This window comes from Podarcis gaigeae, assembly GCF_964106915.1.
Source record: "Podarcis gaigeae genome assembly, chromosome: 4".
Taxonomy (NCBI): Eukaryota; Metazoa; Chordata; class Lepidosauria; order Squamata; family Lacertidae; genus Podarcis; species Podarcis gaigeae.
Genome location: NC_139677.1, coordinates 14,449,266 through 14,461,965, shown reverse-complemented (window position 1 = coordinate 14,461,965; position 12,700 = coordinate 14,449,266). Strand labels below are relative to the sequence as shown.

General features: G+C 39.9%; 1 protein-coding gene across 4 annotated transcripts in view; it reads right to left on the bottom strand.

Moving 5' to 3' along the window:
• UGGT2 (UDP-glucose glycoprotein glucosyltransferase 2) overlaps positions 1–12,700 on the bottom strand; it is a 77,327-nt gene that overhangs the window by 31,802 nt on the left and 32,825 nt on the right. For all 4 annotated transcript variants that reach the window (XR_014563382.1, XR_014563383.1, XM_083735197.1 and 1 more), the window contains 5 exons: positions 10,645–10,764; positions 7,156–7,241; positions 4,091–4,226; positions 2,327–2,458; positions 1,150–1,311 (listed from right to left, as the gene is read on the bottom strand). Coding sequence is in view for 2 of the 4 variants with exons in the window: in XM_083735197.1 (XP_083591323.1) it covers positions 1,150–1,311; positions 2,327–2,458; positions 4,091–4,226; positions 7,156–7,241; positions 10,645–10,764 (636 nt within the window). In the remaining 2 variants the exon portion in view is untranslated. The remainder of the gene's footprint in view (positions 1–1,149; positions 1,312–2,326; positions 2,459–4,090; positions 4,227–7,155; positions 7,242–10,644; positions 10,765–12,700) is intronic.

Genomic DNA, 12,700 nt, shown 5'->3' with positions numbered 1-12,700 from the left:
TTGGAAGTTAATAGCAAAACAGCCTTAGGTTGACCATAACGTTCAGAAGAAGACGGAGGGTGGGAGGGAGTCAAAGTTTGTCCCCATGTTCAGAAAAAATAATAATTTTTTGACCAGGGGGAATTGGTGACTCCTTAAAAACTCCTCATTGTCTGGAGGCTGAGGCAGAATAAAGCATTTCTAAGAGCTCACACTGTTCTGTGTAGCCTCTCCAGGAATCTTCTCTGCCTCTCAGATGAAGAAGGAAACAAGCGGTTAAATAAGGTTCAAGTAGATGCTCCTAAGAAAGCATGAATCTTAATGATTCATTCCCCCATGTACTGGGATCACCTGGCTTCCTGCTCTGAAGGTTTAATGGCTTGCACAGGAATGCTAATGGCCTGCTCCTGCTCTGCTGGCTCCAGGTGCTTGCCCTTTTCAAGTGCCTAGCAAGCTACAATGCAGCTGCCAGAGGCAGGAATTGTGGGTTCATTTGCTGTCCTTCTCCCTTTCCAGAGATGCAACAAGCAGATGTTGGGGTACCAGTACAACACACACCTCCAACCAGGCACCGTGGATCCAGAGCGGGTTGTGAGGAGCAAAGGGCAAAATATATTGTACTCCACTTCCGCCTTCCGCTAAAACAACCACAGGGAGAATAGGAATGAAGGGAAGGCAAGAAAAAGCCAAGTATATAAGGCAAATGGGGCTTTTACTGTTGTTGTTGTTGTTGTTGTTATGATTAGAATGGGCAAAAGACAGTGGTTACTGTGAAGAAAAAGGTGAGGAAGGAAAAAGTGAAGTCAGGAAGGTGGTTAGAACATCACACTCACACAAATTATTCAATCATTTGAAGAAAAGGATAGTGCGGGGAAATGTCTTCTTATCCAGTCCACATTTTTGTAGCAGCATTTGTCTTTATACTGTGGTTCCAAGCATCTCAAGGATTAACAAGGGCTTAGTTAAATTCTAAAGCATGGATAATAATTATATATTAGGTTTCAAAATCATGACTGCAAATTAAAATAATGATGCCATTTAGGTTTTCACAAGATTAATTCCAAACCGCCTCGTTATAAAAAATGTAGAACAGAAGCACAACTTAAGCAATCGACTAGCCATTATTTCACTGAGCATTTGCTTAAAAATAAAATAAAATGCGAAACATACCAAGAACACTGCCCGCTGGAAGGACTCTGTGGCATCCATGATCTTCACCAGAGAGGTTTGTAGCTCTGCAAGATTCATCTCTTTTCTGTTAAAGGGCACGCCATTAAAGAGAGCTTGAGGCAATGGACCCAGGCCAGTCTTCTTATAAAACATCGCTCCTGCCTAGATGGAGCAGAGATGTCCCAATTATATAGAGCCGACTGTGGAAAAGTAGTGATTAGATATCAAGAGAAAATGAACACAAACATCTATGCATCGCTTGCTGGGACAGGTGAGGAGCAAAGTGATTTATTATTCCTTTACAACTTCTCAAACAGTTATTTTAAAGGCAGGGGGACTGGCAATTGCTGGCTGAGAACATGATTTCCTGAAACAATGCATTAACAGTATCTGGGTTGAATTCAGGTTAAGTTAGTTGAACTCAGTTCCCACTGGAATCAATGGGACAAGTCAAGACTAACACAAACACAAATTTCAATGAAAACTAGGTTTAACTAACTTCTTCTCTATCCAACCCTCTGCATTTCATTTAGACCTGCAGATTAGTTGACAGCAATAGAATACTTCATATATTTATTCTTTCAAATCAATGCATTGATGAAAATATGGAAAGCTGGTTGAACATGCACTGTCATAGGTGAAAAAAGATCTCATGACAGGCAAGTCAAACAAAGTAACGCCACTGTTTTGAATGATAGCTGCCTATCTGCCTTTCCTGCTTAGTTACAAAGCCAAGCATCAAGTTGAATTTACAGAAGTGGATTCAGGATGACTAACACTGCAATCCTATGCACGGCGGCTCAAAAGCAAGTCCCACTGAGCTCAATGGGGCATGCCTCCCAGGTGACCAAGATGCTGCCTGTAAAATGTATTAGGATAATGTTGTTTTCTGTTTCCCTGTTGACCCTCAAACAACAGAGGCTATAACACTCATTTTAGAAGATACATCCACACAACTGATCCTGGCCGTTTCCTGCATTACAGCACCAATGACGCTTTGCCGATATTCCAGATTCTGTGGCATAGGTATTGTGGGAAGTGAAATATGTACCTCCTCAAACATCTGATATTCCAAAACCTCAGTATTCAATGCCCGTGGATTTGTGCCTTCTACCCAATACTTTAAAAAATGGGGTTTTTTTTGGTACATCCTCTTGCAACTCTGTAGTGTTCCTACCTGTCTGTTCTCATCATAATCAGAATCAACACCCAAGATATCTTGCAAGTCAGCATGAGGAAACCCTGTGACAAGAAAACGCTTCACATGCCCCACAGAAAGTACACCTCCCTCTTCTACTTCATGGTACATCTAATTAAAAGAGAGAGAGGAACAGATAAAGAAATGTGATCACCCATTCTACTGATGTATTCATATTATATTAAATTTTTATTGCCAAGCTGCAAGTGGATTTTAAAGGCTCCTGCCGCCCAATCACAGGCCCATCTAGCTCATTTTATTACCGGGTTTTTCAGCAGTAACCAAGAGACAGCACACTTTAATGCCTCCGCCAATTAAACTTCAATGAACTTTCACTCTTAAACTCATCCATCATATGCATTCCTGGGCACTTAGGGGAAAAGGAGAAATTCAGGAGAGAGAATAAAACCACCCTTTATTTTCTGCACAATTACATGCATCCATCTCACATCCTTCCAGTAGCCAGCCATGAAATGCGTCAAGCAAGCAAAGCAAATATTTACATAATAAAGCTGTCTTGTTGCCTACTCTCTTCCAGAAGCCCAGAAATATGAGTAAACTGCTAAATATGCAGCCATGTTAGAAATATCACAGCTTAGCCATCAGAGCTATTTAAGGGAAGACAAGTAGGGAGGCATAAAACCTCACAGCTATAAATTAGCCGCTAATAAAGTTAGGTTAGAAATGGGGAGATTTCTATTACTGGCACATAATTCTAGGACAGCCTCCCTAGAACAGCTTTGGGAGCAAGGAATCCTGACGGCTTCATGAGAGTGTTAGATAAAATTAAAGAGCTAGGCTTTCATGATTTTATTCTGCGAGCTTCAGTTTAACCCGCGCTTAAGCACCTGGAATTTACCTTCCTCCTCCAGGGTTCCTGTTAAGCAGGAGTGCACCAACTCTCTCAAATCCATTTGTTTAGCGTTTCTGTCCTTAACAATCCCAAACTGGTGAGCAGAAGCCATTTACACCAGGGGGTCAGGAAGTCTTTCAGTCCGAAGACCAGATTACTAGTGTGGAAAGCTCTTGGTGGGATGGGGTGGGTGGGTGTGTTGAATGTCAGCAGTTGGTGGTCCAAACCCCAAAAGTGGGCAGGGCCAGACAAGGACACAAAAATAAACACAGCCTCTTACTGGCCTGGCAAAAGCACTCAAGGATGGATGCTAAATATGTTTGATAATAATGCCTAACACTGAATTCACCATCTCCTTTTTTTTTTTTACTATCATCTACCTGAATTCAGTTCCATGTTTTCCAGTTTAACCACAGTTGGGTTAAGAGTAAGGAAATTCTAATCTGCCTCCACACACACACACACACACACACACACACACACACCCCGGGCTTGTCTAGCGATTCAGTAGGTTTCCTTTGCTTTCACCTGTGCCGCATTCCTCTGTTTGCATGAGTCATCTGAAGCTAGCTGAGACTTCCTGCTTATATGTCTCAATTGCATGAACTGAGTTGGGGACGTGCGTCTCTATCTTGAGGCAGGCAGCTGAATTTTATGTTTTTGGCCCATTCAGGCTAAGATCTGTGCCAAAAGGCACATGGATCTGCATCCACCCCCGCCCCACCAGGAAAGCTTGGCAGTGATGAGAACAAAACTTCTTACGGAAAAGTATTTTTTAAAAATAAATGTATTTAAATAGTATGCCCCGTGGCTACTTTGTACCTGCAGAAAAATACAGGTAACCTTGGGGGGGAAAAGGATAGTTTTAAAAATATTTTACAAGCACTAACTCTCGTCATGGCAGTAAAAGCCGCAGGGATATCCATTTCATCTGCAACGAAGTTAAAAGCTCTCCATAAAGCTACACCTGCATCCTTGTTTCCGTCAACGACTTCATCGGTATTTAGGACGAAAACAAACCCAATTCTGTTCAGAAAAGAAATGAAAATTCTGTAAGAGTTGCAGCATTTTATAAAACCACATTAAAAGCAGATTATAGACAAGTTGAATGTGAATCCAAAGAGCAAGAATAAACTGGCAACATTCAAAATATTAAAGTGAGTGGCAGTGGCCTACAGCAAAAAAAAGCAATTTAATTGTTATGAAACCATCTACCATTAGTGACGATGACTGTGCAAGCAGTGAAAGAGGTAAACTGAAGGACTAGATAGCCTAGACCTGCTTAGAGAAAGGTTTTAATTTAGGGTTACCTTTCTGTGTGAGCTCAATCCAATTATGACATCTGACTGCAGATAGCTCTCATGTAGCTATAGGTTCATGGGAGATTTTGCCTGCTAGTTAGACTGCTGACCAGAAGATATCAAAAATACAAAAGAATCTTTTGGGTAAGAAACATAGTTTCCTAGTACAGAAAATATTCTAAGTGATAGAGATAAACAGATATTCATACAGGCTAAAGAGCATTTTCCAGATTAATGGGACTTCACTCTAGAATAAGATAGTTCTGAAGTAGAAATAAATTGTCCCAACAAATTGCCTTCACCACATCATTTGTGAAGTAAACTTCCTAGCTTTCCTATTCATCAAACACAGATACCGGAAGAACTGGACCCTCCTCCGAGGTCGTCCTTTATCCCTGATTTTGCTGATGGTTCAGGTCCTAACGTGATCTTTACTTCTGCTGAGAAACCTTATCTCCTACCTTGACCTCTCAAAACAGATGTCCATGTCCTATTCAAAACCACACTATCAAAATCATGTCTGCAGATTTTCTTTTTTAATACAATTTTTATTATATTTTCCGTTTTACAAATTCAGATAAACATTTTACATACATATCAATGACTTCCCTTCTTCTCTTTCCATGGTTTATTTTGCATATCTTATAACCCTGCATATTTTACAGAAACTATACCAATCGGTTTTCCATTATTACATCCATCAAAACTTATTTACACTGTTGAATTTATCTTAATGCTGCCAGCGTTTTCAGCTGTACACAATTATTTTCCATATATTCAATAAACGTTTTCCAATCTTCTTTAAAAGTATGTTCTTCTTGTTCTCTTATTCTATACTTTAAGTCTGCAAGTTGTGCATATTCTGTCAACTTAAGTTGCCAATCTTCTTTGGTTGGGACCTCCCTCATTTTCCATTTTGCGGCTAACAAAACATGGGCTGCAGTTGTTGAATACATAAATAACCTTTTCTGAGGTTAAAAAAAAAATGTCCACACATTTTCAGTCTTTAACTGACTTGGCACTCGTGTTCCTTATTCCCCCTGAACATCTATGATTTATCTCACTTGATGCCAACAGTTTTATATCAGCACAGTAAGATTCCTGCCCTTTTACCTAGACTCTCCAGTTCCTGGTATCCCTTCCCTCCTAACTTTAGCTAAGTCTTCTCTGCAAGTCTGTACTTGGTAGTTCCTAAGCATCTTTACTGTGAAATTCTGCTTGTCCCATCCGCCAGCAGCAATAAGCATTTTAAATCAGCATATCAAGCACAGCTTTCCAGTCCTAGGACCCTAAACTAGTTTTCTATGGTGATTCTATTGAGAACAAATCCAAAGTAATATCAACAATTCTCCACTGATAAAACAAAGTACTGTCAGAGGAGATCAAGGTTCATCTAATCTAGCTTTCTGGTCACATGTGCTTCTGGAAGCTTCTGTCAAATCTATGGAGTTACAGGACATGCACTGATTGGAAGCAAAGTAGTATATCCGTCCTGAAACTCTTGCAGTTGCAAACAGTATTTCTTTATTTACCTAATACAGTTTATGCACTGGTTGATGTGGAAAACCTCAAAGGTGGAAGGCCCAGTGAGGGTCTAGCTTGCTTTATCTCTACAGCGTTAAACGCAACTACAACACCTATAACCCCATGTAATCCATTTGCAACTGCTGTCCTGGTTAAAGTATGGAAAGCTTTAATGCTGTTTAATGCAGATTAAGGTTTCCATAACACCTTGCCAAAAAAAATCTACTATAAATGCTATCTGGACAGAATAAGAGAATTATATAGAATCCCTGGAACCCATCAAAGCTGTTTACATTCTTTTAAACTGCTTTTTAATTGTTTATTTCTTTAAAAAAAACAATGTTTAAAATTGTTTTTAACTGGTTTGCATAGCCAATGCCCTTTTAAAATGTGCTGGGGTGGGTGGGGATTAATTTGGTAGTTTCTGTTTTTATTTTGATTATATATTCTGTGTTTTTATACTGTTATTGTATCCTGTGAATTGCCCTGAGACCTGCAGGTATAGGATGGTATATAAATTAAAATGAATGAATGAATAAATGATAAAACAATTAAGATAAATCCACAACCCCTCTTTAAAACATACAAAGTTAAAATACTAAAATTGATTAAAATTATCTCAACTTTTAAAGCAACTGCTTAGGTTTGTCCAAACCAGAGCTTTCCAAACTTTTCATGTTGGTGATACACTTTTCAGACATGCATCATTTAGAAACACAGTAATTCAGCTTTACTGGCAAACCGGAGGTTAAACTAACCCCTTATAAGAGACACATATATAAATTGTAATAACGAAATGTATGGGGACACACCTATACACTGCAGCCGACACACTAACGTGTCGCGACACAGTTTGGAAATAATGTTTTTAACAGGTGCCAAAAAGAGTTCAGTGAAGGCCTGATCTCAATAGGCAGGGAACTCCAAAGTGCAGGTGCTGTCATACTAAACAAAGGATTGAAAAGATTTTAACTGCCCTTACCCTATCATGAGCAAAAATAATCATTAACACACAATTAATAAAATGGCTGGAAGGGCCCCATGGGTCACCACACATGACATTTACACAAACTGTACGCCAGTGTACACCATCACGTATAAGAAACATATCTGCCCATATTTCAACTTACCTAAGAGGCACCTTTTGAAAGTAGAATACTTCTACAAGTTTCATGAAGTGAGCTGCTTCTTCTTGCATAGGATCAATAAAGATGACCTGACGGGAGAAGAGAATCCTTAGGCCCAATATCATTCCCTGTACTTTCTCTGCTCTTTTCCTTTGCAGACTTAAGAGGCCCAAAGGAACACCCTGAGGTAGCATATCTGTTCTAGACTGTATGATTCCAGACCACAGGTTTGGGCTCACACAACTGAATTAACTCCCGCAAAAAATATTGATGCCCAACAGACGACATTTAGCCCAGCAAAATCACCTGACGTACTTGTAGGATATGTGGAGAATTTTCTTGTATAAGGGACATTCCCAAAATGTGTACAGTGGTACCTCCGGTTATGAACATAATTTGTTCCGGAGGCCCGTACTTAACTCTAAACCATTCTTATCCTGAGGCGCACTTTCGCCAATGGGGCCTCCTGCTGCACATGCGCCGCTGACATGACACTTCTGCTCGCATCCCGGGGCAAAGTTCGCTACCAGGAGCAACTACTGGGTTAGTGGAGCATGTTACCCGAAGCGTGCATAAGGAGGACAGTACGTAACCAAAGGTTCCACTGTACTGTCATCTGCACCGTGAAATTGTACAGCCCATACACAGATTTATCACTTCAGTGAGAGCTAGTAGTTCAAAGATATCAGGAAAAAGTAAGCACATCCCTAGTAATAGCTAGGGGAAATGGAAAGATAAAGTCCATTTATATACTTGAATGCAACTTTAGAATTTATGCATTTGTAGCAAAAGTCTGGGTGATAAACAGTAGCAGATTTGTCATTTTGAATTTTGTTCACAACCTCCCAAAATGTATATGCTTACCGCTTCCTGCGGCAAACCTTTGATGAATGCCACTTTTGCAGGGGGTGGTGAGAATACTCAAAATATGTATATCTACATTTTGTCTACAAATATTTTAAACCCTGGAAAAGTTATTACTCTAGGTTGCTGTATTTTTTATTTTCATTTTGTTGTTGTTTCTGAATATCTTAGATGGCAACTTTTCATCTTACGCATTACAAAGCCAAGAAGCTGAACCTAAATAAAGAAGCCAAGATTTTCAAACTTTGGAGGTGAATTCTTACAATGGCATATACTCATTTGGCCACAGACATCAACACACAACAATCTGGCTAGCAAAGTGACTGCATTGGTTCTCTCAGCAACAACCTTTTCAAATATGTGTGGGCAGTTATCAATCAGCTTGGCCAAGGATAAACTTATCATGCTAAAAAGAAATAAGTTGTGTCATGTTAGCTGTATCAGGATTTAATGCAGTATTCCAGACAGACAACAGTAGGCTCTCTCACAGTAAAGTGTACTTAAATTAAAAGCCTAATCACAAGGAAGAACGAAGGATAAATTGAGTTTTAGTGTCTAAAAGCCAATCAGCCATAGAGGTGCACATTTTAATTTCACTTTCTTCTGTGGCACACTAACAGAAAGGATATGGAGCATGGCTGTTGTAGCTCAAGCAAGAGTTGCTCTCAGTGTGTGTCTCTCCACACAACTACTTTATTTAAGTTAGCAGCAGTTAGGCAATGATGTAGATTGTTTCTCCCAGAAGATGGCATCTAGACTTGAATCATGTAAAAGGTAAAGGTAAAGGGACCCCTGACCATTAGGTCCAGTTGTGACCGACTCTGGGGTTGCAGCGCTCATCTCGCTATATTGGCCAAGGGAGCTGGCGTACAGCTTCCGGGTCATGTGGCCAGCATGACTAAGCCGCTTCTGGCGAACCAGAGCAGCGCACGGAAACGCCGTTTACCTTCCTGCAGGAGCAGTACCTATTTATCTACTTGCACTCTGACATGCTTTTGAACTGCTAGGTTGGCAGGAGCAGGGACAGAGCAACGGGAGCTCACCCCGTCGCGGGGATTTGAACCGCCGACCTTCTGATCGGCAATTCCTAGGCTCTGTGGTTTAACCCATTAGGTATTTTGATGGCTTTTGCTGATCCCAGAAATTCATATTCACATTTCGCTTCTAAAAGTGCAATGGCAGCTTTCACAGTCAAAAGAAGCCTAGCTTTTACCATACTTTCTGAACATGTTGCTGGGATAAGCTTAGAATTTTTGGAAATCAACTCTGATGGTTATGGTTTCCGCAGGTAGAAAATAAGAATAATCAGCTAAAGAGGTTCTGAAATGCTGAACCCACTGCCAAAATCTCAGATAAAATGTGCTTGTATAAATTCAGTTATATATCAGAACACTTCTGGATACTCAGGACCACAGGGGGCTGATTCCTAAGTTCCTGTTGTGGCACAAGAGATGCCTCTTCCATGTAGCCAAATCCCAGACCACACTGGTATACTCTTTAATCAGGAATTCCTTGAGCTGTACAAAAGATGCTGTAATAGCCAGAGGGCCACATGCTGTAATGGCATGGGACAGATCAGCCCACAAATATGAAACTGATGAGGTACGTGCATTTTACAGTTCAATGGTTCCAATTTTCTGGCTGCTTATCTTGGTATGAATGAATAAAACACATACAGACTGCAACTTCAGTTTAGGGCAGCTTATATAAAGCACTTATGTCATGTCCCAAACCCCAGCAGAGGCCAAACGTCTGACACAGAGGAGGAGAAACCAGGTGGATCAACACGACCAGCAAAGCACAACCTGAGCTTGTCAAGTCAGGAGCCCCTTGGGTCAGAGACTCCTGAATGAAGACTCCAATAAACAATATTTCCTTAAATATATTCTCCTACTGCCCACTTTCAGACTAGTGCCGGATCATAAGGTCGGCCAATACACAAGCTGGCAGCTAACCAAGAGGCAACTGAGTGCTAGGTTCCCAAGCCAGAAGATTTTCCCTTTAGGGTTCTCCACTTTTGAGAAAGGAGGTGGAGCCCAGGAGGTGCAGTCTGGTGAATGAGGTAAAAGCTGTGATTCTGATAACAGAAAAAAGTATATACAGTACCGCATTTTTCCATGTATAACACACCCCCATGTATAAGACGCCCTCTATTTCTGGGCAGTAGCCAATCCCATGTGCCCCCAATGTGTATAAGACACCTCCCCTCCAATTTTAAGTCTTCAATTTTTAGGAAAAAAACCTAGTCTTATACATGGAAAAATATGGTACTTTGAACTATCCAAGGTCCTCCAAGTCCAGCCTGATCTTATCTGCCTGCAGCTCCAAGCTTTTGCTACTTGGGAATATGCTGCCAGGAGAGGAACATTTAAAGATGTCTTATCATATCCATTTTCTAGTCAGATGCAAACATCGCCTTTTCAGAGTCTTCACAGATACACCAACACAGCTATACATATTTTGCACACAACCAAGTGAAACAATCTTAAATGATATACACAGACATGTGGATTGCTGCCCAGAGGGTGGTGAGGGCTCGAGGGCTTTTCCATGACCTCCATGCAGAAGACCCTAATCTCAAAATAAACAAATATATAAATAAGTTTGGCCAGTACCCCCAATACATACCATGTTATATAGATTGCGCCGAATCTGCCGCATCATTCCTGCATATGCTGGTTTAAGAAGTTCCTGAAAACTTGTAGGCCACTTGTCATAGATGTGATCTGTTTCTAAGTCATTGATCCACTGAAACACAGAAGTGATTGCCAGAGTTACCATTAAAACCAAACATTATAACCAGTTACATGATGACAACATAATCACATGGCTGTAAGGCTGACGTTTTAAGCACATTAAGTGCTTCTTTGTTACCTCAGCTACGTGGGAATTACCTTTCCCTAAGTGACCAATCACATAGTTGGGAGAACATTTAAAAATGTAACCATGTAGGTAAGGACCAATTGCAAGAGTCCTCCTGACCATGAAATTCTGTGGGAAAGACTGAAGTTCCTGGCCTCTATTCTACGTATTTTATGTTTAGGGAAGCTTTTAATGTTTGATGGATTAGTGTATTTTAGTATTTTGTTGGAAGCCGCCTAGAGTCGCTGGGGAAGCCCAGCCAGATGGGCGGGGTATAAATAATCTATTATTATTATTATTATTATTATTATTATTATTATTATTATTATTACTATTACTACTACTACTACTACTACTACTACTACACACTTGCCTGAGAAGTTAAGTATCATTTACTACAATGGGACTTACTTCTGAAAAACAACTTCAGTGTGACTCTGTTAACACTCAGAAATAAATGTGTTCAGTTTAGGTATCAGATATTTCAACAAAAAGGGAAAGGGATAAAGAGAGGTCATAATTTCTTTGTAAGGCAAAAGTAAAACAATAGAGTATATTATCTGATATGCCAAACAGTGTTACTGCTTAAAGTTTTCTCTTGTCTAACTTAATATCGTGCTAAAAAGGATTTTCAAAGCTTAAGAAGCACTTTATAGACTTTCTCCCTTCAGGGAACACTTTCATTGACTTGTCTGCCAGAGAATACTTGATAAATTTCACTTGGAACCCTGCCTTGCACAATACATTGCAAAAGATTCTGATGGCTGTTCTAGAGTATGCATTCATTTCACAACAGACCTTTTCAGGGTTGTTGAACTGGAAGTATAGACTGGGTTCATACCATGGTATGTGCTAACCATGGTTAAGAAACCCCCCCCCCAACTCAGCTCCGCCCAAGACATGATGGATAACAACAACAACCAGGGAAAAGAAAGTCAGAACATCTTACAAGGACAGAAAGAAACACCACAGACAGAACAATTGCCACACACAGGAAGAACAAGGATATAGTTTGACTTCCTTGCTTGTAGTTTTATAAGTCATTTAACGTGCTAACATAAATAGAAGTTATTAATATTGCAGTTGTTGTATAAGGGATTATTATTATGACTGGAAAGTAATGGAAATTATAAGATTTTGGAACACAGAAATTAAGCAAATTATCAAGTCATCAATTCTAGAACGCATGGGGCCACTTTATCTAAATTATATAATTTGGTATTTGAATAAACTGTATTATAAATTTGTATTGTTATAATGAGGCTATTATTGGATTATAATTGAAAACTAATAAAAATTATTATAAAAAGGGGGGGAACCCACATTTAAGTTTTCAATCTTATAACAACCAGACCAAGCATTTTTTTTTTACATGCTTGTCTGCTTTTGCTTCTTCTTTGCCCAGGATTCAACTTTATAAGTTCATTAGGATCGATCCTGTCTCTGCGGTGCAGCAACCTCCTGAAGTGGAGCAATGCTGTCACTGCCCAAATAGTTTAAGGTCTGGGGTCAAACACCTAAACAGACCATCATTTTAAATGACAGCGCCGTCCGTTCCTAGCCAGCAAAGCCAATGCATAAGGATAATGGGAATTTGTTTTATTCATTTAAAATATATTTAACCAGCCATTCATTGCAAAGTTGCAATCCAGCAATAACTGGAAGGCACCACTTTGGTTATCAAAGTCTGGAATATATCTAAGCAGCTCTGTTGCAGGGTGAGACCAGCAGAGGTGAGCAAACTGCCTTTCAGAGAAGCTTGTCAACCATTATTGAAATCCACAGCCAGAGAAAACCATACAAAGAACTGGCAGGGCTTTTT